At 42.1% G+C, this 26,751-nt stretch overlaps 2 protein-coding genes across 3 annotated transcripts in view; both read left to right on the top strand.

Moving 5' to 3' along the window:
- The first annotated feature begins 17,316 nt into the window (after positions 1–17,316).
- ENPP5 (ectonucleotide pyrophosphatase/phosphodiesterase family member 5) lies at positions 17,317–25,511 on the top strand. Its single transcript, XM_044419224.1, has 3 exons — positions 17,317–18,145; positions 19,244–19,420; positions 20,779–25,511. Exons 1-3 carry the CDS (start codon positions 17,317–17,319, stop codon positions 21,162–21,164), a joined length of 1,392 nt encoding a protein of 463 aa, XP_044275159.1. The 3' UTR covers positions 21,165–25,511.
- The window catches only part of CLIC5 (chloride intracellular channel 5), a 108,468-nt gene continuing 101,020 nt past the window's right edge, over positions 19,304–26,751 (top strand). Inside the window, exon 1 of one of the 2 annotated variants that reach the window (XM_044419231.1) lies at positions 19,304–19,420. In XM_044419231.1, the coding sequence (XP_044275166.1) occupies positions 19,376–19,420 (45 nt within the window). In that variant the 5' untranslated portion in view covers positions 19,304–19,375. The remainder of the gene's footprint in view (positions 19,421–26,751) is intronic. The other variant, XM_044419227.1, reaches the window with a different exon arrangement.

Genomic DNA, 26,751 nt, shown 5'->3' with positions numbered 1-26,751 from the left:
AGCACACGTATGTATAAAGAAGGGAAGGAGCCTTTAGAGCTGAATTTGTTCCTATCCCAGATAGTATAGTCAGGCATACGTTTTTAAAGTTTTATCTCCTTAGGCTGAATGGAATAACTCAGTGACTATGCTATAGCTAGTACAGAGTCTTGACAATTGTTTTCAGCAGGACTTTCAGTTTGTTGTTCTTGGAGAGCAGAGTAACTTATCTACCTATTCAGTGGATCCCCACTTTGTGGGTGGGGGCGTTGAGAGTGAAACTGTGGCCCGAGTCAGAAGAATTTGTCAAGAATCTGTACTCCCAGTCCACTTTCTTCACACCATGCATAATTCTGTACACTGCTGTCATGTCTCCCCCTTCTTTTTCTAACTGTTCTAACTTTGCTCCTTAGGGAACCTGGATCTCTCAGGTCTCCAGTCCAACCCTCTAATCACTGCACCACACTGCCTTTCCAGTGTCTTCTGCACTTTTTCTAACTCAACGATATCCAGAACTATATTTAGTATTCTAAATGTGGTCACGCCATAAGTTGGTATAAGGGGAGTATGATCTTGGCAGTTTTATTTTCAGTTTCTCTCATAATCATGTCTTAACATGGAATTTAGCATTTTCCCAGCAACCACATATTGGTTGGCACCTTCATTAAGCAATATTCTTCCATATGTGTCTTCCTGTGTTTTAAGATCTTCTGTGGAAGACTTTTTCTCATCAGAGGCACGTTTCGGGGGGAGATATGGGAGAGGGCCTCCTTGGTGGCTGCTCCCAGGCTCTGGAACTCACTGTTGCTGCTTAGTTGTCTCCCTTCTTTCCACTGGTAGGATGTATATATAATTTAAGCACGGCTCTGCCACATACTCTGATCTATTCTGAAACAAGTTCTGTTGGGTTGGGTTCTGTTTTTTATTTCTTTTATTCTTCTGTTTTTAAAGAAAGGGTGAGTTAGCTTCGAGCATCATTTTTCTGTGGAAACTGGGGTATAAATCAAATGAATGAATAACTTTTGCATCCAGGGATGACTGTGTTGCACCAGTTTTCTCCATTCCTCTGGGCAAACTATATCTAAGTTTCAAACCAAGCACTCCAATTCTCCCTCTTGGTTTGGAAACTAATAGCATAATCACTGAAACACCTCCAGACCCTGCTCTGTGCATTTTCTGCTGTGGCCCACATTTGTCTGGCTGTCATATTTTACTGTAAGCTCATAGTCTTTTCCCTCCATTTGGGTAATCAGAAACATTTTCACCTTCATCACCTATGGATGACTCAAACCAAATTAGTTTTCCTGCTCTTGTCAACTTTGGCAGTAATAGGTGGCCTATAAATACATGTATGTATGTATAAACAAAAAACTTTCCCCAGCATTCAATTTAAAACCTGCTCTGCCCTTGTTTGTGTGTTTGTTTGCTGGGTGCCAGCAAATGGGTTCCATTCGGTTCAAGTAGGGTTCATCCTAATTGTATAGGACTGACTTGTCCCGAAATGTTCCCCAGTGCCTAACAAATCTAATCTCTTCTCCCTAATCACTGTCTCATCCACATATTGAGACTGCATCTTTGCCTGTCCAACTAGTCTTTTGCATAGAATACGTTTCAGAGAAAGCTACCTTGGAGATCCTGGCTTTCATAACCTCACTTCCTGGCATCCTTGGGGAAATTATTATTATTATTATTATTATTATTATTATTATTATTATCAACATTTCTATGCCGCCCCTTGCCGAAGCCTCGGGGTGGCTTACAACACAATAAAATACAATACAATACAAAAATAACAATATAAAATTAAAATTAATAATATAAAATAAAAAATATAAACGATATAAAAGAAGTTATAAAAGAAAAGTTATAAAAGAAAAGAAAAGAAAAAACTGGATGAAGTGATGGAAGGCAGGGCAGGGGTCTACTGTAGGCAGTCAGGTCAGATCTCTGGCAAGAGTATTTGGTTCTCCACTTGCTGGTGGGAAGAAAGGAAGGCAGGGGAGAGAAAAGGGTGGCCCCATCTTCCTCTGGCTCAGGCCCTGCTGACCAGTGGCATGCCACCCCGCAAGAGGTGTCCCCTGAGAGAATGCCTCTCCTGACAGAAAAACTGTTCCCCACCCAGCACAATCTTTCAGCTTTGCATAGAGATGCCCAGTAATCCCTTTAACAGGTAAGTGAACTAGCAAAACAGTCACCATCAAAAGAGCCGTGAAAACAACAGGCAGAAAACATATAAAGCACACTTCCAAGCACACTTCCACAGCACTTGCTTGGCAGCTTCATTGTTTTTCCCATGGGCTCATCCAAATGCATGAAGAAGAACATGGTGGTGAATGTCTGTCTGTGCTTTCACATTTCTTTCTACCCACTTCAGCACAGAGTATCGTGTCACTCAAGACGCGGACAGTTGTGTCCCCTGCCCCAGCTCTGTAGTCAGGATGGGGCAAATGGGTACACTGTCCTTTAGCAAGATTTTCTTGTCATTTTAATTTGTGACATGACAGACAATGACAACCTCCATTTAAAGAATGACAGCTTTAAATAACAGAACCAGGTGAAGACAGGGCCTTCTGCAACCTTCTGTGAATAAGCCAGGGTGAGTGTCTACAAGCCCCTCATCCACAAGAGCACCCCCTCCCCCATGTCTGCTCGCTCAAGAATTGCCCTGGCAGGGAGGATTTTTCATGGTTGCCATCTCCCTGGAATTACTTAAGTGATCCTGAACACTCATCCCCTCTCAGAGCTGAGAGCCAGTGTGGTTGGTGGCTAGGAGCATGTGTCTGGGACTCAGGCAACCTGGGTTCTAGTCTTCGCTCAGCCATGGGGCTGACAGGGGGACTTCGGGCCAGTCACAGACTCTCAGTCCAACCTACCTCACAAGGTTGTTGTGGAGATAAGATTGAGAGCAAGAGGAGGAGAATGATGTCAGCTGCCTTGAATTCTCTATAAGAAAAAAAGTGGGATATAAATCTAATAAACAAAACAAAATAACAGTCTGTATGGTAACATGCCCTTTGAGAAGTGAAATATTAGAATGTTGTATTCTGAGGCTCCACTCTTCCACTGTTTTCCTCTGCTTTTACTTTCAGTTTCAATTGTGTTTGTCTACCCAGCCAGCAATCAAGAAGCATGCTTGTTAGCTTACAGTAAAGATGAAGTGTTAATTTATTCTGTGGTTATTATGATTAGTAGAGCAGGTCTGAGTATTTATTGCTAAAGGATGAAATAGATAAGTTAAAGTGATCTGAAAACAATTAAATCCTAAATTACCCTATACTTTTAAAGTGCTCACTGTACTTGTCAGGAAGTCCTTGATTAGCAACCCACAAGAATGTATGCTTGGATCCACAGGGACACACTTATGTTACGAACCTCAGCAGTTTTATTGGTGAGAACCGCAGGAAACCCCTCTGCAGAGACAAACCTTCATGAACAGTACTGCCAGATAAAGGCGCACCCACCAACTACAAGTTTTTGGAACATAAAGTGTTTTATAGGTTTTGAATCACGTAAACAGGATCAGGGTTGATGATGAGCAAATAATGGGCACATGATATATTCATAGTCAAAACAATGTGAGATCTGCAGAGGGGCTTGAAACAATAGTACAGAAAATATTGATGATTACTGGATATTGACATGACAATCAGAAAGGCACATGAATCACTGCAGGTCTTGGCTGTGAATTTGAACATGTAAATAAGAGTAAATACTGCTAGAAAAACCAGTCTGGCAGCTTTCCACTGCTAGAAGAAGAATGGACATAATTAACTTTCCTTGGAAATTGTATTTTGCAGAAGATTAACTTTGGCAACAAAATGTAGCAGCTGCCTCAGGTGAGCGGAAAGTCTCAGTCTCTTAAAGACACAGATGACTAATAAAGCTTCAGGGACTTCCCAGGGCAGGGATGGTGATGATTAATAAAGCTACCTGATGAAGCAGCAGTGAATGTTGCTGCTTTGTGCCTTATCATGTTTGAGTGATTATAAATCACCCTGAAGGATGTTTACCTCTCTGACAGGTGAGTGTCAAGATGCTTGGTCTGCAGCTCTGACTGTACCAAGATGGCCTGATAAGGTAAAACTGGACACAGTAAACAAAGCTGCCCCCCATAGTTACTCTTTCTTTTTTCTTTTCCTCTTATCTTTGTTTTAGTTTTTATTTTTATATTATGACATTTTCTTTGCCAAGAAAATAGCGCACCAATTTGATGCAGCTTGAACTCTTAAGGCATTTTTGTTTACATATTTTGAAGGGGCTCTGAGACAGATAATCTTTTGTTGATAGACGGTGTCAGACTTGCAAAGCTGTTTAATGTCTCTACTCTAGAACTAAGCATTACAAATATTGTAAACTGACCTTGGTATGAACATATGTAAGATATTGAAAAATATATCCAATAGAATCCAAGCAATGACGATACGGGAGGCAAAGTACCAAGCAGAAAAGTTTAATTCGTTCTTGCAAGAGCGGGTGCCCACCACACAGGTAGCGCGCCATTCACACACACAACATTCACTTTTATCCCTTTCCCCGGCTCGCAGGCCCTACCTCTTTTCTCCCTTTGGCTGGGCTACTCAGAGGGCACAATCTTCTCCGTCCACCTACTACATACTACTCCTTGATATGATCCCCTCCGCCGAACATACAACCCATGTTCATGCTAATGAGCCTATTACCTATGAAAGGTGTGTCATTTACTATTTATGAACCTATTAAGTTTGCGCAGTAGGCCTAAGAGTTCAAACACTCAAAATGGCCTTGAGAATTCTTCTTGGATGCCAATTTGCTCCTTAAATCAAAATGGGGAGGATGAGATAATGAGAACAGGCCTTTCTCCAGGCTCATTATCACCAGTTGTAAAGTAATCCATTGTCTGCTCTCCTCCACTGAAGGTGACAGTTTTACCACTGTCCCCCAATTTTTTCCCTCCTGGCATTTTCCAGGACTTTGAAGTAAGAAACATTATTAGTACAACTGTTTACATGTTTTGATTCTCAGGCTTTTTGGCCTCAAGAGACTTCAATGATCCTGTCCTATTCCTGTTTTTCACCCTTAACACTTAGTAACAGTAACATTTCATTCCTCACACATACTAGCTGGGTGAATTTTCCGGCTTTTTGAATTGAAAAGGAGGACAACAGTGCTTTTCGGACAGCTGAGACCTGAGGTTATGATTTTGGTTGTGATCCTGATTTTAAGGCATTTCTGTTTCTCTGCTTGGAAAGGATTTTGAAATGGGTACTTGTCTACTTAATTTTGCAGCTGTAAATTGTTTGATATTTTTATTCTGGACATTATAAATTGTGCTTGAAGCTCACTGCAGTGGAAGACATGGTTCTCTCCCCCTTAATTGCCATTTTTAAGGGAGTTGTTGGTTGTTTGAGCCAGGCCATTTTTTGTTGCTGTTTTTGATCTAAACTATACATGATTTGCTCTAAGGAATAATTATATCTCCCTGATGGGACTTGGGTTTTTTTTTGTGGTCCTGCTCCCTACCCCAAGAATAAAAAAATAATAAAACTAAAGAACAAACATGATGAAGACCATTAGCTCCAGTTATTTGACCTGGAGAAGATTGGAAGTCAAGGCCCCTTGCTATGAATGTTGGAACAATGCCTCTTAACAAACTAATTCAAACTAATATTTTTATAGAGATAGAATGGGACCAATAATTCTAATATTGATACAAGGCTGACTAACTAGCATTATCTATGTTTGCCTTTTGTCCTATTTTCTCCCTCTTCCCCCCCCCCCCTTATCTTTTCCTTGTTTTTCCCCTTTCTTTCCTTCTTTCTTGACTCTCCTCCCCTAACTCTTCTGCTTTAAGCTGGACTGTAAAATTGTAGTTTATTTATTTACATATATTTATAGGCCACCTATAATTGACAAGGCCTTCCTAGGCGGCTTCCTACTTTACTTTTAGGTATGAAGAAATATGAGAGGTAGAAGTGTGGAGGAGAGGAGAAGAGTTAATATGAGAAGGCCATCTGAATTGGATGTTGGAAGGCTGATGACAGTTCTGAAAAGAGTGTCATCTGAGCCCCTTAGATTGAGTTTGAGACAGAATGAAGATATTATTAATATTAATGCTCTGAAATTTTCTTTTAAGAGAATCAGTTTTTCACGAGTCTTAACAATATAGTGTCAGAGAATATGGGAATATGTCAGAGTTAGGACTGCAGGTGGTTCTGGATGGAGATAACCAGAGCCCTCACCAATTGAAGAATGGAGAAAGGGATTGGTGGAAGGTGCTGCTTAGAAGATTGTTAGAGGAATGGAATGTGCAGGCATGATAAGTGGATCTGAGGTGCTTTAAAAAGATAGGGAAAGCTGTGGAGGATCTAAAGTGATTGGAGGTTTTGTTGTTGTATAGTTTAAGGATTTTTTTTCTTGTATTACATTTTATGGAGTGTTGATGGATAGATTTCGAAGGCTGATTGTACTGGTTGGATCTGTATTGAATTTCCTTGGCAATTTTGTCTATTTCACCTTGCTCTGTTTATTACAGTTGGTTTGCTTTTAAATAAAAATTTTAAGAAAAGCTTCAGGGAAACAAAGGAGTCTGGCTTGGAATTCTGGTTCTTTCTGGGCAAGAGGAGCAGGGACACTGCAGGTTTGATTTTACATCACAAAGGCACCTATAAGCAACCTTTCTCTATAAAGCTTTATTTAGATTTCTCCAGCATACTCATAGTGGCTATTTCTTCTTCTGACAATAAAGGTTTAAATCAGCTCTAAAGGAATAGAAATATTGCCTTGCAGACTAAATTAGCTGGCTGGCTGACTACCTACAGTGTAACTCAGCCCCAATTTCTCATTTTCTCCGTGTGTGCAGCCCAGCATAAGATCTTTCCAGAGTTTCTAGGCAGCAAGATCAACCCAGTAACTTGTAAAAAGCCCAGTCCAACTGCTTTCTATGATTAGTTTCCAATGTCTTAGTTAGTTCTTTATACAGCAAGAGCTTAAAACCCTTTGATTGTCCAACAGGAAGGAAAATCTAGAGGTCAAGAACAAGACTAGAAGGATGGGCTTTCAAGGAGGAATGAACAAACTCTAGGTGAACAGGTTTATTTTCTGAGTGGAATCTAAAACAGGAAAACCTAATTCAGCATCAAAACCAAAGAAACAAGACAGGGACAGACCATGGGTGAAACAGGACTGTAGCTGTAGGCAAGGTCAAGCTTTTGAGCCAGGTGTTTCTGGGGATCTCACAAAAAATGGCGAAATGATTCAACTGAGTAAATTTCTTTCATTACCAAAGAACAGTGAGGGCCCTTAATTTCAAACAAGAATGCATTGGTGTTGTCATAAAATGAAAAACTGAAGTTTTGAGAAAACAAACTCCATTCCTGTTTCTAATCTTTTCGTTAGAGTGTAAACTATTTTATCTGTTTTATACCTGTTTTGGTAGAGAACAGAACTGTGAGATTGCTCACTAGGACTGGCACAAGTGATCCTATAATGCCAGTCCTATATCACTTCCATTGGTTGCCAGTTGAAGTCAGGGTCCAATTTAAGGTGTTAACTTTGACATATAAAGCCCTAAGAGAGGTGCACCTGGCACTGTCACTTTATTCTTCTAGTGCCAGGCCAAAACCTTTTTATTTCCCCAGTACTTTAAGGGTTGCTGAGGTTTAAATTGGAATTTTAATTTTTATTAAAAAATTAATAAAAGTATTTTAACATACTGTTATTGGTCTGGGAGCTGTATTCAGACCAGTTTAGGGTAAAGATGGGGTAGAAATGTTTTAAATAAATAAATAAATAAATACCTTTGCTATGTCCATAACTGCCTTTTTTCTTAGGAAACAAAGAATACACCAGTCATTTAACTACTGGTATCCATAGTGTATATCTATCTATCTATTTACTTATGTGTTTTTATAGGCTGCCTATTACTGATAAGCCCTTCCATTTTCTGTTAACTAGACCTTTACATAGCCAGTTAGATCAGCTCGCATACTCACTGCATGGTTCTGGAGAGAGGGGAAAAGGGCTTTGCAATTGTGCTTTACAACAACTCCAAGATCCTTCTCACTTGCACTGTTGCTGAGCCACATATTCCCCATCTTGTAACAGTGCATTTGGTTTCCTTCTCCCAGATGCAGGGCTTGGCATTTGTCTCTGCTGAATCTCATTCTGCTGCTTTCAGCCCAGTGCTCCAACCTATCAAGATAACTTGAATTCTGTTTCTGATTTCCAGGGTATTAGTTATTGCATCCAGTTTTGTGTCAACCACAAATGTAACGTGTTTCCTGCACATCCTCATTCAAATCATTCATAAAAATATTGAGGAGTATTGGGGGGGCCAGGATTGACCTGTGCAGGACCCCACTTGTTACCTCTCCCCAGTCTGCAAAGGTGCTATTGACCGGCACTTTTTGAGTCAATCGCCTGTAGTAATAAAAGGTTTTCCCACCCTTACATTATACTCAAAAAAGCAAAGGGGTCACCGAGGGCACTCTAGAGAGATGAATATTATTTTTATTCATCATTGTAATTTGTATATCAATATAATCACAAAAAGTAAGCTCTGTGCAAAGCAGGGGGTCTGGACAGCCATTGGTACTTGTTTGCCATTGTGCTTCTTGGCAGCTGCTTGAGTCTGCAGAGGAGGTTCTGCCTTCCACATGACCAGGTCAACATATGCGATCTAGGTGGAATTTGTGAATGGTTTGTTATTGTTAGGTGTCATCAGGTTATCTCCAACTTGTTGCAAAAATATTCACTCTTCCTTGCCTGAAAGGCAAAGATCCCAATTCCCATTTCGCCTCGGGGGGGAGGGGGGGGAGATGCTAACACACCAAGGACTCTTGAGTCAAGAGTTTTTTTTTTTTTTTTTAATTGAAAAACTAGCTGCAGCAGGGTGAATCCTTGGCTCATGCCAAAGAGAGGCTTCCCCCACCCCACCCCATATAATTATAGTCCATTAAATTTCTCTACCCTCCCCAGGGGCATACAGTCTAAACAACCAATCAGCAAACTCCACATTTTATCATCTACTTGTGTGTTCTACCGAGTTATTGCCTAACATGGTGTTGCTTTCTTTAACCTGGCCTTGGCGGGCACGTCTGTAACTCCAGAGATAAAGGCCTTCAGGGAGCGGACTTGTTTCAACTCTCAAGACCATATGAATACGCTTCTATACTTCTAAGCTGCATTTTTGTACAACAAACTTATGGTGACCCATGAATGAAAGCACTCCAAAATGTCCTGTCCTGCTCAGCTGTTGTAAATTCCAGGGTTTCTTTTATGAGTGCAATCCATCTCATACTTGCTCTTCCCTTTCATCTTCTGCCTTCAACTTCCTTAGCATAATTGTCTTCTCCAGTGAGTCTTGCCTTCTCATGATGTGTCCGAGCTATGACACCTCAGTTGAGTCACGCTTGTTTCTTGGGAAAGCTCTGGCTTGGTTTGATCGAGGATCCAGTGGTTTGCCTTTCTGTAGCTCCCAGGTGTTTGCAAAGCTCTCCAGCATCATGCTCTGAATGCTTCATTTTTTTCAGAGTTCTGGAAAAATCAGAACAATCACAATACACAAGCAAATATCCCATCATCTGATTCTGCAGAAGGATCAGAATTCCTAGCAGCAAAGGAAAGCTTGAAAAGGTGCCTACACTGCAGTTGGTTGCCCGGAAGAGCCCTCTAAGGCTGCAATCCTCTGCAAGTTCAATGCCAAAGAAGTCCCACAATCTCCCGCATTCCAGCTAAACATGTACCACGCGCGGGATCACGCCCTTACGGGGAAAAGACCCTGCCCTTAGGCACCCCCGCGTGCACGCGCAACTTGGTCGCAGAGCTGCAGCTTCTGTCGGGCCGCAGAGGTACTGAGCGAACGTCTCCGGGTCTCGCCACTTGAACTCATGCTGGCATCTGTTCTGTAGCAGTGAAAGCCGCTCGCTGAAATTGATGGAGAAACCCGCGTTTTAGCCTGCCTATGGGTGAACACCCACGTACCCATCCCCAGTCCAGAGGAAGTATGGCGAAAAGAAGTTCGTGTTCTTTCTAAGGTTCTGCTTCGTGTGGTTTATGTTTTACTTTTTAGAACAGCGCCGCCATCACCCGCATAATTGCAGATGGGGGAGACGGCAACCGAGAAAGGATGGTCTTTACGCCGGGTCTGGCGCTCCCGTTGCCAGCCTGGGTTTCTCCCGATGCGGCCGCGGAGGACCCTTTAAGACCGCTTCTCAGCGCAACGCGGGCGATGACGCAGCAATATCGCCCCCTGCCATTCCCGGAGCTCGGTGCGGCCGTGACTGCGCAGCTGCGCCTGGTGCGGGTGGCTGGAGCGGCGCGACCGAGCCCCGCGGGAGGAACCGGGGCTGCGGTGACGCCCGGGGCGGGCTGTCTTTGCAGGAGAGGGGTGGGCAGAGGAGGCCGGGCGCTCCCCCGCTCAGGTACGGCCGGGCGGCAGGTCCTGACAGTGCCTCACTCCGCGGAAGCCAAGCATGTGGTGTTCGCTTCGCGTCTCGGGCGTGTGTCGGGGCATGACTTCGTTTCGGTCGCCCGTGCGGGGGCTGCAGTGCGCTGCCCGCCCCCTTTGAATCCGGTCCAAAGAGACCTCGCGGCCTGCTCGCTGGGAAGCAGCTGGCACTTCCCGTTTGAGTCGACCTTCGGCTCCCTCGCGCTGCGGAGAGCCAGCAAGTGTCTCTCAGATGGTTCCTTTTCTTTAGTTTGCTGTTTTTATATGCTCTCATTAGATTTGTATGATGATGTTGCATATTTATTTGTGGACTGTTACTTGCTGTGGGATTAGAGTGCTTCCAGATGGATGGCTCCGAGTGCTACCATTCTAAAGATTCTGTGCAGTATTCTCTTTTTCTCCTTATCAGTTTTTTAAAACTTGCGGGTGAGACTTTCATTGTCCAGGAGCACTGCTAATTCACAAAATTTCACCAGGATCCAGATGGGGGCTTCCTCAGTTGGGAGCCTTCCTGCATTGTCCGCTGCTGTTTCTGTTCCCCTCCCCTCATGAAAAAGAGAATTGAGAAAGAAAACTTGGAATAGCTGCACTTTGTCTTTTGTTTTGTAGCACTAGGAACTCTCTGTCTGGAAGAACCTTTAATAGAAAAAAAAAGATTGAAGAAATTGCTGTGAGTGCTTGGAGGGTTGTCAGTGGAAACTGTTATTTGGAGTGCAGCTGATTGCTAAGTTATCTGGGGTGAGGGATCAGAGCACTCTCCATCAGAAGGCACCGAGCAGCTATCCTTCCTTGTTCTCTTTAGCAGATTTTATGTGCTAAGAAAAAAGATGAAAGAAGTGCAGAACCTCAAGACAGTTATGAGTGGAAGTTTATTGAATTTAGACCCCTGGCAGAGCTCTGTGCATGAGGCAGGAGGACGGTGCAATAAAAGCCTCATCTGGAACTTCCTAGGTGCTGTAAGGCATTGGGAAATTCCTAGTTTTCCAAAAAGAAAAGAGTGATTATGAAAGGTATTGGAGAAGGACTGACTGACTAAAGCAGGTGTTTTCAAAATTGTGTCTGGCTTGTAACTTAGGAAAGATAACCAAGTTGTATGAAGGTCTGCACTGAATTGTAGGAATGGGATGAGGTAGCAATCCTGTGTTCTTGTATGCAGACTCTTTCCAAACACAGGCCAGTTGGCAGTGTGTGAAGGCTGAATGTATATGCATGGATCTGCACCCCAACCTGCTGGTTGTCCCAAGGATTTCTTGAGTCCTGGTACATACGTAGGGAGATCCTAGTACATAGGTCTATAAAGAAAATAACTGGAGGAGAGAAATTCATAATGGCCTGTCAGGGACCTGTGAACTTCCAGGATTCAGAAGAATGCTGAGGGGTGGGAATGGGTGGGTAGGTAGCCCCTAACACAATTTATTAGTTATATCTTGGGGATGCAAGATTAGTTTTGGGGTATGAATTCTGTGAGGTTAAAACAAGCCTCCCCACCATGGGGTGTTTCAAAATAGGAAAAGGGAAAGAAGCATCCACATCTCACATACAGCCACAGCATGCTTAAGTTTGGTACTAGCAAGAGAAGGCATTGTGGTAGAAATAGCCAACATTTTGCTTCTCCAACACACATTTTCCTGTTTATTTCAGAACTCCATTAATCAGTTGCAGACAGTGAATAATTTTAGATACTTATCTGGCTCTTTCTATTAACTGGTCAAAGTCTGAGATGATAATAAGTAGGACACATTATACCTGATAGCTTGCCAATTAAATGGGAATTCAGACTTTGTTCTGAGTTTATTACTTACTTGGGAATATTTGTCCCTTTGTTGTTGTTAGTTGCAAAGTTGTGTCTGACCCATCGCGACCCCATGGACAACATTCCTCCAGGTCTTCCTGTCCTCCACCATCCCCCGGAGTCCACTTAAGTTCATGCCGACTGCCCCAGTGACCCAATCTAGCCACCTCATTCTCTGCCATCCCCTTCTTCTTTTGCCATCTATTGTTCCAGGGAGTCCTTCCTTCTCATTAGGTGGCCAAAGTGTTTGAGCTTCATCTTCAGTATCTGGCCTTCTAGAGAGCAGTCAGGGTTGATCTCCTCTAGGACTGACCGGTTTGATAGCCTTGCAGTCCAAGGGACTCTCAGGAGTCTCCTCCAGCACCACAATTCAAAGGCCTCAATCCTTTTGCACTCAGCCTTCCTTATGGTCCAACTTTCACAGCCATACATTGCAACTGGGAAAACCATAGCCTTGACTATATGCACTTTTGTTGACAGGGTGATGTCTCTGCTTTTTAGTATGCTGTCTAGATTTGCCATAGCTTTCTTCCCCAGGAGCAAGCGTCTTTTAATTTCTTGGCTGCAGTCACTGTCTGTGGTGATCTTGGAGCCCAGGAAAATAAAATCTATCGCTACCTCCATTTCTTCCCCATCTATTTGCCAGGAAGTGATAGGCCTGGATGCTATGAGTTTAGTTTTCTGTTGAGTTGCAAGCCAACTTTTGCACTCTCCTCCTTCACCAGCATCAAGAGGCTCTTTAGTTCCTCTTCACTTTCTGCCATTAGAGTGGTATCATCTGCATATCTGAGGTTGTTGATATTTCTCCCAGCAATCTTAATTCCAACTGGTGATTCATCTAGCCCCGCCTTTCTTACGATGTGATCTGCATATAAGTTAAATAGGCAGGGCAACAGTATACAGCCTTGCCGAATTCCTTTCTCAATTTTGAACCAGTCAGTGGTTCCGTGTCCAGTTCTCACTGTTGCTTCTTGACCCGCATATAGGTTTCTCAAGAGGCAAATAAGATGGTCTGGTACTTCCATCTCTTTAAGAACTTCCCACAATTTGTTGTAATCCACACAATCAAAGGCTTTAGCATAGTCAGTGAAGCAGAAGTAGATGTTTTCTGGAACTCCATGATCCAGCGTATGTTGGCAATTTGATCTCTAGTTCCCCTCCCTCTTCTAAATCCTGCCTGTACTTCTGGTAGTTCTCAGTCCACATACTGCTGGAGCCTAGCGTGTAGGATTTTGAGCATAACTTTGCTAGCATGTGAAATGAGTGCAATGGTGCGGTAGTTTGAACATTCTTTGGCATTGCCCTTCTTTGGGATGGGAATGTAAACTGACCTTTTCCAATCCTGTGGCCACTGCTGAGTTTTCCAAATTTGCTGACATATTGAGTGTAGCACTTTTACTGTATCATCTTTTAAGATTTTGAATAGTTTAGCTGGAATGCTGTCACCTCCACTAGCTTTGTTGTTGCTCAGACTTCCTAAGGCCCATTTGACTTCACATTCCAGGATGTCTGGCTCGAGTTCAGTGACCACCCCATCGTGGTTATCAGGGACGTTAAGCTCTTTCTTGTATAGTTCTTCTGTGTAATCTTGCTACCTCTTCATAATCTCTTCTGCCTCTGTTAGGTCCCTGCCATTTTGGTCCTTTATCATTCCCTTCTTTGCATGAAACGTTCCCTTCATATCTCCAATTTTCTTGAAGAGATCTCTGGTCCTCCCTATTCTATTGTTTTCTTCTATTTCTTTGCACTGTTCATTTAAGAAGGCATTCTTATCTCTTCTAGCTAATGAAATATTATGGAAGATCAGGATATATATAACGATCTTTAAAGTTAAGTCTATGTGGTATGGTAAATGCAGTTGAAATTAATGTAATTCTTTGAATTGTTTATATTTTATGTAGTATTCCTCTATTTATACTTGGCAAGTATTTTAAGAAACAAATATGGAGAAATATATGTCAACAAATATAGAAAATGAAAAAAGTGGCCCAGGAAAGAAGATGCAAAAAAGTGCAGCAACAGTAAGAGCATTGCATAAATCTCCCATGCAAGCAAAGTGATGCTCAAAGTGTTGTGGCAAAGAATACTACCATGAGTAGAGTGGGAAATGCTGAATGTCCAAGCTGGATTCCAGAAAGAGGCACTTGAGATCATATTGCAAAAAAACACATTGGCTATTGGACTGTGCCAAAGAAGATCAGTCTCTGCTTTACAGACTACACCAAAGCCTTTAACTGTGTGGATGGTCCTGAAGGAAATGGGCATGTCAGAGCACTTCATTGTCCTGATGTGTAACCTGTATCATGGATGAGAAGCGACAGCTAGGACAGAAAATGGAGAAACAGAATGGTTTCTCATAGGCCAAGGATGCATTTTATTTCCCTATCTGGTTATTTCCCTAACACATCATAAGAAAAGCTGTATTAGAATCAGAAGTAGGTGTGAAAATTGATGGAAGAAACATCAGTAATTTAAGATAAGCAGATGATACCATACTACTGGCAGATAATCATGCAGTGACTTGAAATGACTCCTGATGAAACTGAAAGAAGAAAGTATTAAAAACAGGACTCCAGATAAATATGAATATGAATAGGACAAAAATTATGTCCACAGAAGAATTTCAGAACTTTGCTGTTAATAATGAAATTGTGAAAGATTTCATATACCCTGGTTCAGTTATCAATTAAGAGGGAGGTGGCAGTGAAGAAATTGGAAGGAGGTTGAGTCTGGAAGGGCAGCAGTGAAGGAACTAGAAAAGATTATGAAGTGTATGGATGTTTCACTAGAGACCAAAGTCAAGATCATTCAAACTATTGAATTCCCAGTCACAGTGTATGGGTGTGAAAGTTGCAGTGAAGAAAGCTGACAGCTGCTTGTAAAACATTGTGCTAGAGGAGAACTTTGAAAATATCCTGGACTGAGAGAAACATGAACAAGTGTTTCCTAGATCAAATCAATCCAGAGCTCTCCGTAGAAGCAAAAATGACAATACTGAGGCTGTTGTACTTCAGGCATGTCATGAGAAGACAAGACTCACTGGGGAAAACGATAATGCTGAGGAAGTTGAAGAGAGAAGAAGGGAAGACCAGATATGAGATAGATTGGCATCCATTGTGGACTTGGAAGAGCTGAATGGAGCTGTCATGAACAAGGCATTTTGAAAGACTTTCATGAATAGGTTTGGCATAGGTTGAAGATGACTTGATGGCACATAACAGCAAAGTATTTTCAGAAATGTATGGGGTTCCACTTTGGCACTAATACCTTTACAAAGGATATAACTTCCTTGGACTGTCTTTATATCTTAGTCCTTATCTGTTGACTTCTTCTGTATTTTGGTCTTTTCTGTTCAGATTAGACTTTTCCCCCAGTCATTTTTGGAATCTTAATGCTTGGATCCTCTCTCCAAATGGATTGCATTGGGTCCTCCACATACCAAATCCAGGTGCCTTCTTCAGTTATAGCTGTAAGAGAGGCAGTTCCACATTAGTTGCATGTGAAAGTAAACCAAACTGCAAAGTTAACTGTATGAGGAAACCCAGACTGGAAAATTGACAAGAAAATGTTTAGCAGACTTGCACAAAGTAGCTGATTTTTTAAACTTTAGATTAGCTTATAGGTCTTGATGATAACTTCCTGCCATTCTCTGGTTTGCATATTAATTATGAATTGCCAGTTGAATGAAAATATGTGCAATTAAGGCATTTGTTCGAAGCAAGGTTCAGCCCTGTTGATTTTACAGTTTGAGCTCCCTTTCTTATTGGAAGTACTGATTTAGTTGAATAAATACACTAACTCAAAATCCATTATTGATGAACCAATTTCATACACTAGGTTTCAAACAAGAATAGAACAATGAATTGGAGAACCTAGTTTTGCCCATCAGTGGCACCTGTTTTCAGCAGGGGTAATAGTTCTTAAGGTTATCCTCAGTTCCACAAAAATGGATGTTTCGGGTATATTGGACACCACAATATCTTTTTAATAAAGGCTTAAGTAAATCAGCTAATTGTTGGAGAGGCATAAAGGTCATAGTTTTCTTATTCATATTTATTGGCTTTGCCCAATGGCCTCTTCCTTTTTTGTGGAAGTAATCATTTGGATAAATATTGTGATGGGAAGTTCCTTAATACTTAAAAAGATGCACACTCTTCTTAACTATCTACCCATTTTATTGAGATTAACACAAGGACAATGTAAATGGATTCCCCATGACCTTTTGACAACTAAAAGACTAATATTACAACACTGGAATGATAAACAGCCACCTGGAATAACACAATGGTTGGAGGACTTGATGAAACATTCAACTTTTGAATGAGTGCTTTTAATTCCAGGTTCCTCCCCATCCGTACTGTATCCTATGGCATAAAAGACAAGCCAGAAGTGAGTGAGGGGAGAAATTCTTCATGCTATATTGCTCAACTGAATAGATTTCTGACCTTAGAGATGTTTTGAGAACTGATACTTCACAGTGGGGAGAAGAATGGATTCTGCAAGTAGCTTTTCTCTAACTAGCAAAGGAGATACTGGCTCTTGTGAGGATGTAACAAGCTAATAGCCTGATTTGGAAAAGTTGAAGAATAGATCTTATTCATGTCTATCTAATTCCTTTTATAGTGAGGAAATGAGTGGTTAGCTTTTTTGGGAGATGTTTTTCTATCTAAAATGGAGGATGTTCGGATTGACCATGATCCTGCTCAATATTTATTTATTTTTCTTGCAGCAAGACTCGCTTACTTGAGTAATTTTTAAAATTGCAAATTTTGCTTAAAGTCCCTGAAACTGCAGTGTACCTATTTCAGTACACAAAAGTCTGCAATACAAAGTTTATCTAGGGAAGGTTAATGGGAGGCTGCTCTTTCATTGCCACAAGAATGAAAATATGCATTCTTCAGTGAGGTGTTTGCAGAACAGCGGGGTCGGGTTATTTAAGCATGCAAGCCTCATCATATATAGAAGCCAAAAAGCCCCTTGGGGTCAGCAGCACCTGAATTTTCATGACCCCAAATATTATAATCAGACCCTTAAGTATATAATAATTTAGAAACACTTTTGTTTACTAATCTTTACATTCTATTTTGTCTTTCAATTCTACAGATGCTGGCTGGGAAGAATGGCTTTGAATGGCTGCTGGAGGTTCTTGGCAACTTTTATATTGACTTTTCCAGGGATACTCTGTTTCCTGCAAGATGAACCAAGGGTATTACTCATTTCTTTTGATGGATTTAGATGGGATTACATCTATAAATTCCCAACACCCAATTTCCAGTATATTATAGAGAATGGAATTCATGTTGAACAAGTCACCAATGTGTTCATTACCAAGACTTACCCTAATCATTACACAATGGTAACCGGACTGTATGCAGAAAGCCATGGCATAGTTGCTAATGAGATGTATGATCCAGTTTTAAATGAAACTTTCTCCATGAACCATATGACTACCTATAATCCAAAATTTTGGGAAGACGCTTCTCCAATATGGATCACTAATCAGATTCAAGGACATAGAAGTGGAGCTTCAATGTGGCCTGGAACAGATGTGAAAATACATGGGGCCTTCCCTACATACTATATGCTTTACAATGAATCTGTGTCTTTCGAAGAAAGAGTCGCTAGGCTAATCGAGTGGTTTATGTTTGAAGAGCCCATCAATCTTGGGCTACTGTATTGGGAGCAGCCAGATGGGATGGGACACGTGTTGGGTCCAGACAGTCCTTTCATGGAACCTGTCATTAGAGATATTGATAACAAGCTGGGTTATCTTGTGTCAGAGCTGAAGAAGGCAAACTTGTGGAACTCGTTGAATGTCATCATCACAAGCGACCATGGAATGGCCCAGTCTTCAAGAGGCAGGATCATAGAGCTTGATCTGTATGTGGACAGAGATCTATACAGAATGATTGACCATTCACCTGTTGTATCTATTTTACCAGAAGAAGGTAGGCTTAGAAATCTTCAGGTGTTAAAAGAACCAGCATTGCATCAGTTTCCTTCACACTGAAAGGCTTGGGTGTTATAGAATCCAGCACTTGGCCTAAGGGTAAAAGATCAGTATTTAAAATACTCAGTAGAGTCTAGAATAGGGATGTGCCACCTGCAGAAGACAGGTTGCATGAGGCCACCCAAGGCCAGGGGAGTGGGGTCCCTCGCTGCCCTTTTATCTCAGCAGTAGACCTGGGAAAAGAGTTGAGCAGTGTGAGAAGAGAGCAGCCTGTATCTGAATTGATGGTAGAGAGAGAACTATCCACTTGCTTCCCCAGAGAGCCTCTTACAAATCTCACTTTTCTCTCCTGCTGTAAGGAGTGAAGAAAGTCCCAATGAGTATGATTGTACCTCCCTCCCAGTAAATCCCCTTTGCTGGGGAATACATGAGTGGAGCTGGCTGGAGATAGTCTCGGAGGCCCCTTCTGACTTGCTTTTTTCCACTTACAGGTTGCAACCCTAAGATTGCAACCTGTAAGTGGAATTAGAAAAGCAATGTGTGGTAGTTGTTAATACTTGCGAACTAATTGTAAGCTGAGTGGAAAGTGGGACGATAACCCAGACTTCCTTCCCAAGGGGGAAACTGTGTTTCTCCACATATATGCACACTCTCTCATGCATGTACAGAGTTTGTTTCTAGAGCAGAGGCTGTTAAGGTGCCTCCCACTGTCAAGCCTGAATTGGAGGCATCAAAGCAGGAATTGCTTCTCGGAGGTAAACAAGAAGTCTGCTCTGTGACCTGACAGTGTCTTCTTACAACCTGCTCTGCATCCTATAAATAGCTTAAGCAAGTTAGTAGCCCCTTACAAAGTCACTGGTAACTTCATAAATGCTATCTGCTTTGCTGTAAAGAAAGTTGCTGCTTTATGTGGGACTTGCATTGAAAACAAGTGCTATAACACCAAATCTCACACATTGACCACAATTTTATATTCGTTGGATCTTGGTAACCAGACTTTTCTTGACCGCTAGCTTGGCTTTTGTGTTATTTGGAGCATGTAAAGTACGCAGTGTGTCAGAATCCTACCCTTAAACTTTTTCTTTTTAATCTGAAGGCAAAACTGATGAAATATACAATGCATTAGTCAATGCTCATCCCCATATGAGCGTGTATAAGAAGGAGGATATTCTAAACAGACTACATTACAGACACAACCGTAGAATTCAACCAATCGTAGCAGTTGCCGATGAAGGATGGGAAATCCTCCAAAACAAGTCAGATGGGTTTCTATGTAAGTATGTTTCCTTCCATTCTATAGCACCCCTTTGCTCAAAATCACACCACACTGGCAGTAAGCACCAGTATAATATTATAAGTGGGTAGGAAGTTGGCTTTGGGAGACCAATTGAAATCCCCTCTTCCTTATTAGTCTTGGTGGCTGGCAGGATCAGTCCAATATGTTTTGTGGCATAAAATGACTTCTCTGCTCCCTGTATCCCTCCCAGTCAGTGTGCACAGTACCCCTGGGACAGATGAGTTATTTTGACATCTGAGGCAAAATCTCACAAGTGCTGTTCCCCATTCCTGGAAATAAAAATCTGACAGTAATAAATAACTACAAAACTGATGTGCTTCCTGACACCCAAGATCCACTGCCCGAAGCAGGTGACTAACTGTGCCTAATAGTTTGGTCGCAAGGTACCCAAGGAGAAGTGAGGGAAGAATTTGAAATTGCATTTTGTACTGGAAAGAGGAATAAAAAGAAACTCTGATGCAGAGTTTTTCAAAATCCTGTTAAGGCTGTTGCAAGTAACATAAAGCACTTCCCTTGCATAAAGTTATTTACCAAATATATGGAACACTATTAACACCTAGCAAACTGAACTTTTTGCAATGGATCAAAGACAATGAAATGAGTGAATTTTCATATCATACTGCTAGAGTGAATAGCAGTTCTGGAACAGTGTATCTTACCACTGTTATGCTAATAATGTAACTTAACTCCTCTGCTAATTATGTAGCATAACTCTGCATTATGTTCGCATTCAGGGCTGAACTCATGAAACATGGGACTCAGGCTTTTGCATTAGAGGTTTTATCCTGCTGTTGGAAGGTTTGCAGTTCTCAGTAATGTAAGAATTCTTAGAATTGTACCCAGATCCCAAAAGGGACAGCACACTACTGCTTTGGTAGGTGTTGCAGACTTTTCACACATGTATCTCTTGCTTCCTGGTAGCAAGTATTATGTCAGTTGACCTAACGCCCCAGGCTGAACATCCCATGTATACTGTACTAATTAGACAATGGTTGAGATGTAGTCCTATGCATGTTTGAGCAGAAGAAAGTGCTACAGCTTCTAGCATCCATAGCTGGCTGTGGCATGTTGGGAATTGTAGGATATTTTACTCCCTAAACATACATTGCATTGCATTCTTAGTCTCAGAACTGCTCTTCATATCTGAGACAGAGTAGCAGAAGGTCAAAGTTTCTTCACTTACTTGCAGGAGTGTGCCCATTAAGAATAGCTGTGATAGCTGAAGCTGTATGACTCTGCATCAGTTGCTTTTGTGAGAAAGAAGTCTGGGTCAGATATGTCTTACAACATGAATGTCAGCATAGGAGTAATATGAACTTGCTTGTTCTGTTTAGTGGGTAACCATGGATATGACAACATGCAACCAGAAATGCACCCTATATTCTTATCCCATGGACCTGCCTTTAAAAAGAACATCACCAAGCAAGCTATGAATTCTACAGATTTGTATCCCCTGTTATGTCATTTGTTGGGTATCAGTCCACTGCCCAACAATGGGTCACTTGACAATGTGAAGGATCTACTTGTTAGTACAGCCCCAGAGAAGCCACAACATAGAGACGACCTGCAGGAATCATATGCCTGGTTCATAGGGACTTTCCTGGGTGGCATGCTCGTCTTTGTTTTTCTTCTAGTGTTTATAAATCATGTAAATCACAACCATGTACCAGCTGTGTGGGTGCAGCATGGTGAAATAGCTCAGCCTTTACTTCAAGCTTAACATCTAAAATAAAGGCATAGGATTGCTTTAAAACACCCTTTTAACCATAGTTTATAGGGAGTGTTCCTAGGAGTATGAGCATATGAATGAACGAAAGCTTAACATTGACAGAAAATGTGCATATTAGCTGATGTGATGCTACAGAAGACTTCAGACAGGTTGTCTGCCTGGACACGTCATTTGTACTCGCATTGGTATCAGCCTGTGTCCTTGGCTAGAGAATCTGTTCTGTTTTAAAAAGCTTGTTGGTTCGAAGGTTGCCAGTAATTAGAAGAATGCCCAGGTAGGCTGCAGAGGTGCCAAAATCTAATTGTCCATGTCTTTTGATTAAATTTAAGAGAGTTATTCCAAAGTAATTGCACACATATGTACATACTTATGACACTGGATTATATGCATCCCACCAGAAAGCTGCAGACTTCAGGCAATGACCAAATATGCTCAAAATCTCCTTTCTGAGACTTATACATCTAGCACAACATTGGTATTAACAAATGTTTTACTCAGCTTGTAGGCACCAGTATTTTGTAATGATTCTCTAATATTGATCAAGCAGGGTCCTGTGCACTTTTTGCTTTCCATAGTTGAATTACATGCTTATGTAGAGAGATGCATATTGTTTAGTATAGGGGTCCTCAGACTTTTTCACCAGGGGGCCAATTGAAAGGTGCCAGTGCTGGGCGTGGGCCGGAAAGCTTGTGCGGGGGCAGGGGGTGCGCGGGCCGGCATGGGAGCAGGGTGTTCGGGTGCATGGGCGCTGAGGTGGGGGGCGGGGCGCAGCGAGGCACAGGTGGGTGGGTGTGTGTGGCGAGGGGAGGAGAGGAGAGAAGAGGCAGGGATGGGCGGGCACGCACCGCCATGCAGCAGCGGGCGCATGATGCAGCGGCTTGCTCACTTGGAGATCGTTTTCTCCGAGTGAGTCCAAAACGATCTCCATGCTAGCCAGCTGCCGCCTCCCTGTGTGGAGGGTGAGGCAGGCAGCGGCATGCGCTGAAAACCTCTGAGGTGGGCCGGATAAATGGGCATGGCGGGCCAGTTCCGGCCCCCAGGCCATAGTTTGAGGAGCCATGGTTTAGTACATTCTCTTGAGAATATTACACCCAATACAACACACTGTCGAAGTTACAGGGAGGGCCCTAAATCAGATACAATCATATACTTAGCCATACATCTGTAATGCTTAGTTTCCAGTTTGCCTCTAATTTCCAGTCCCTTGCTGTTCAATGTTGTTTTCTTTTGAGCAGAGATGATCTAAGGAAAAGGCTCATTTTAAGGCTTTCCTATTTCAGTTTTCTTTGTAACCAATTGATAGTGGCTCTGGAATCCCTTAATATTTTTATATACCACCCCTTTCCCAGAGGCCTTGAGCAATTTACAAGAGAGCCATTACAATAATGGCCAAACTTCCACTTAGTACCCCTGTTCCTGCCTGTTCATAGGCCTCACCTGTGCAAGCTTGTTGATAATGAAGTCCATTCTACTATCATAAGATGATTTACCACCCATTGATTTAAAACCCAGAGCCAGGAGGTGTAAGAATAGCCAGTACCAAATGCTTTTCCAGGCATCTGACCAGCCAAGAAGTGAGTTCCTTTGTATTTCTTCGTAAGTATTAGCACTTTAGCTCCATTTCCTTCTCTCTCCTTTAAATGCATCCCTTTTGTCTGCCTAGCCCACAATTATCCCCAGCACGTAAGCTTTCCTTGGTGTAAACATTGCTTTGTCATTTCTGTGAAACCTCCCTTTCTATCCCCGCCCCACCCCTTTTGTTGGCCGGTGGGAGGGACACATTCTTTATCCTTGCTAGACCTTGTATACTGGTCCATGTGCTAGAGGAGGTGTGAGTATCATACACTTCCCCCTGCATCCCCAGCCCCAAGTCACTGATGTTGATGCATTGCTGGAATTCCAGGAAGTCTGCTGTGGAAAAGGAGATGCAAGGTTCCAGGGGGAAAAGCAGGCACTGTAGTTGTCTAACTTGTAGAAGTTGCCCACCTCTGTGCTAGAGAGTTGGTACGCTGCTTTTTTTTTCTTTTGCAATGTGTATGTTAAAACTGGTAGAGTGTGTGCACCATTTCTCTTTAGTGGCTGGGTGAGCATTTCTTTGTCACTCAAAAGCAGATGCTGAAACCCTATTCTGCTGTATATTTGCTGTACCTCTGGAAAAAGACCCTTTATTTTCATGGTATTTTTTTCTGGAACGTGTGTACATGTGAGCTTGCATATAAGTGTGAAAACAATGATAGTAAATCTATAGATCTGATGTAGGAATCCTGTGGGAGGTGCTCCTGGTGGGCTGGAAGGCAATCAGTTGCCCTGTGTTCTTTCACTGGGAGCCACCGCTGGGTCTCTGTTCCTTCCATAAAAGCTAGATCTGAACCTCAGATATGTGAAGGTAAGGGAAAGAATGTCTCAGCTACTAATAATAAAGGTCCTTCTTATACATGTTTATCTTTAAATATTGATTAAAATGTGACATGACAAATAAAGCACTTAAGTAACTTGCTGGAGCAAGTGGTATTCAAATTGCATGTATGCACAAAAACCACAAATACTTATAACTGTAAGTTCTTGTTGGTAATGTTATTAACTGAACTAAACTACTGTGTCAATCTTCAATTTTATCAGGAAACTTCATTGCTTGTTACAGTGATTCATGCATTTATGTATTGAAATGTGTATTAAGGAAGGTAATTTTGTCAAGTCAAGATTGCTTGATTTGGGAGCTGGAAAATGTGGCACACTACTCATTTGATTGATATTTTAAAAATATTTTTCTGCTGCAAGCTGCTAATCCAGCAAAGACAAACAGGGAATTTGCAGAAGTGTTCATGTTGTTTGTATTCTGGAATTTCTGCACTGATACAAAGCTAAATTGAAAGATTTTCCCCAAATGCACAGTCTTTTGAGCTACTCTCAGAAAGGGGAAAATTATTTTATGGCATGCTCAGAAGAAAAATGTAGCAGGGTATAACATACTGAAGCTCCAAAGAACATGCAAGGCTGCCATATTAGGTGGTGGCACAACCTTTTGGTGGTGATTTTTACCCCTTCCCCAATGTCTGTACTACAGCTGTGATCTTTACCAAGTAGAAATATGTGTAGGATTCAAATGCCAGTCTTTCTCTTTCTAAAATATTCTATGATATTTTAGAGCAGTGGTAGGTAATTTGGTTGGGCTGCATCTACAGTTAGTCATGGTCAGCAAGCTAATGCTGAGGGATCATGGGAGTTGCATTCCAAGCACACCTGGAAGGCTGAAAGTTACCCATCCTGTTTAAGAGCATTTCTAGAGAATATTTCTGCCCTAACAAGAGCCTCCAAAGCATGCAGTAATATAATGAAATCATGCCACAATTTAAACCATGACAAAGATTATGCAAAGATTATGACTAAAAATTGACAGCAAATTTGGAGAAATCAAATACCATGAATACCAGATGAAACTAGCCATCAGGAACAGGGCTAGTCTAAATGCCTTTGTAAGGCATTCTGTAACGTAGGCACTGCCACAAATAAGGTGCTGCCTTCTGTTCCTAACAACCAAAAGGCAGTGGAACAAAAAGTGTGGTCCCTGACAACCTATGGGCAGGTTCATAGAGCAGGAGGTGGACTTTCAGTTAGCCTGGTCTGAAACTCTTTAGGGCTGTGTAGGAACCAGCACCTCAAACTGTCTCCAGAAGCTAACAGGAAGTCAGAGCAATTAACCGAAGGCCATCACAATCTGGTCTGAGAAACGCACACCAGATAATTCTTACTGGTGTGTTTCTCACCAGATTCTGAACACTCTTTGCACTTATGTAGAATCTGTTGCCATAATCTAATCTGTAAGTGGTGGAAGCACATGCTGTTGGCCAGATTTGTCCCTCCAGGAAGAAGTATGGCTGGTGCTCCAGCCAAAGCCATGCAAGAGCTGTGTTGGCTGCAGCAGCCACTTGGGTACCTCAGAGCCATTCCAGAACCAGGAACAATTAGAGACCAACAGCCTGGTTCTTCAGAGCGGACTGTATTTCCAAATACAGTAAGAACATTATTGTCAGTAAGAAAACAAAAACCATTTCAGCAACAAGGTTTTATTATCAAATTGTATTCTTTCTTCTCTGGTGCTTAGAAGAGTACGATTGAAACGATTTAGCACATACTAGAATTGCAGTGTAAGACATCTTTTTGAAAAATAAGTGTTTTAACACAGTTGTTAACACTGTTGTCACATTTTAGTAAATCTGATAATTTACAAAAGATTTAGGGCTTTGCTTATGAATGTTAGGGCTCTGGTGTAAACAGTCATTAAACACTGTGAAATGACTGAATGCCTAATAAATTATGTTTTCTGATATGGAACTAAAACAAGAGTTTGTCTTCATTACTCAAATGTGTTATCTTCATCAGTTATTTATACTTCCAAAAGTAAGTCCAAAGCAGCTAACATCATACAAAAACAATTTCTAGAGTACAGAACTGCAATGCTACTCGTTGGAATCACCACTCCTGTGAGAATTGGCTGGGCTGTGGTGCCCAGATTGGGGGTCGTGTGCGCCCCTCTTGTATGAGCAAGCAGCTGCTGGGTGTCCTGTTGGGGGCTGCACCCTGCAGGGCTTCACCCCTTGCTTTCTTCCTCTTCCTGCTCAAGCTTTCCAGAGGGCCTTCCCCATCTGACACCTGCTTTGCAAGCACTGGCAAGGATTGCCTCTTTTGCAGGACACAGAAAGGTGGGGCTAGTACTAGCCCTCATCCATGCCATCCAGCTGCCTCTTGCCCTGGGTGCTACTGCAGTCATGTAGCTGAGTGGGAGACAGCATTGGTCCCCTCACTTTCTCGCCCCCCCCCTTGCCAAAGAGATGTTCCCAAGCTCCTCTGGTGCCAAGCTGGGCACACCTCCCTAGCAAGCCATAGGGGGCTGCATGGAGGGGGATGCAACTGCTCCGCACAGCACTGTTAGGACTGTCCCTAAAAGCCTAGAAGGGAGAAGGAAACTAACTCACTGTAGCTAGAAAGGCACTACTGCAAATTCTGGAATAACCAGCACGGCATACATTCAATGCCCCCACCACAAGCATCTTAAGATATCATTTGTGTTTGATGGATAGCTAAGGTCTTGGTAATCTGCCACACAATCGGCTATCTATCAGGCTTTAGCCAACTATCAAAACAGGTTCCATTGTGCATTTGGATTGCACACCAATGCTCTAAACATAACAACAGGAAGTAGCAAGATAGTCAAGTGGTTTGGTTATAGCTCTATTGAAGGAAAAAAGCCAGGAGAAGATATGGCAGTGCTTAATAGCAGCATCAAGGGTAAACAATTAGGCTAATTTTTGGAGACTGGTTTCAAGAGTACCCTATCCCTGCTGATTCCTGGGAATAATACTACATCTGAATATACATGACAGGGCAAAGTTGTCAACTGGCAAAGGTTTAGACAGCTTAGGACTTGTTGGTGAATATGGCTACAAAAGGAAGTATCTTAAATGCAGTTTGGATCTCACCTATTATCCAGTTTCTGACACCTGCTTATAGAAGATGAAAGATGTTCTTAAAAAGCAGCAGCAGCAGCAAAACCAGGTTGTTTGAATATTGGTATTCTACA

The sequence above is a fragment of the Varanus komodoensis genome, unplaced genomic scaffold (assembly GCF_004798865.1).
Source record: "Varanus komodoensis strain SLA01 unplaced genomic scaffold, ASM479886v1 scaffold100, whole genome shotgun sequence".
Taxonomy (NCBI): Eukaryota; Metazoa; Chordata; class Lepidosauria; order Squamata; family Varanidae; genus Varanus; species Varanus komodoensis.
The sequence above is the reverse complement of the archived record's forward strand: the minus strand, read 5'-3'. Positions and strand labels throughout refer to the sequence as shown.

Excerpts from the sequence above, each read along its gene's own strand:
- ENPP5 (XM_044419224.1), top strand. The coding sequence starts at position 17,317 with ATGGCTTTGAATGGCTGCTGGAGGTTCTTGGCAACTTTTATATTGACT. Across the intron at positions 18,146-19,243 it reads ATCTATTTTACCAGAAGAAG|GCAAAACTGATGAAATATAC; the intron begins GTAGGCTTAGAA and ends TTTAATCTGAAG. Across the intron at positions 19,421-20,778 it reads CAAGTCAGATGGGTTTCTAT|TGGGTAACCATGGATATGAC; the intron begins GTAAGTATGTTT and ends TGTTCTGTTTAG.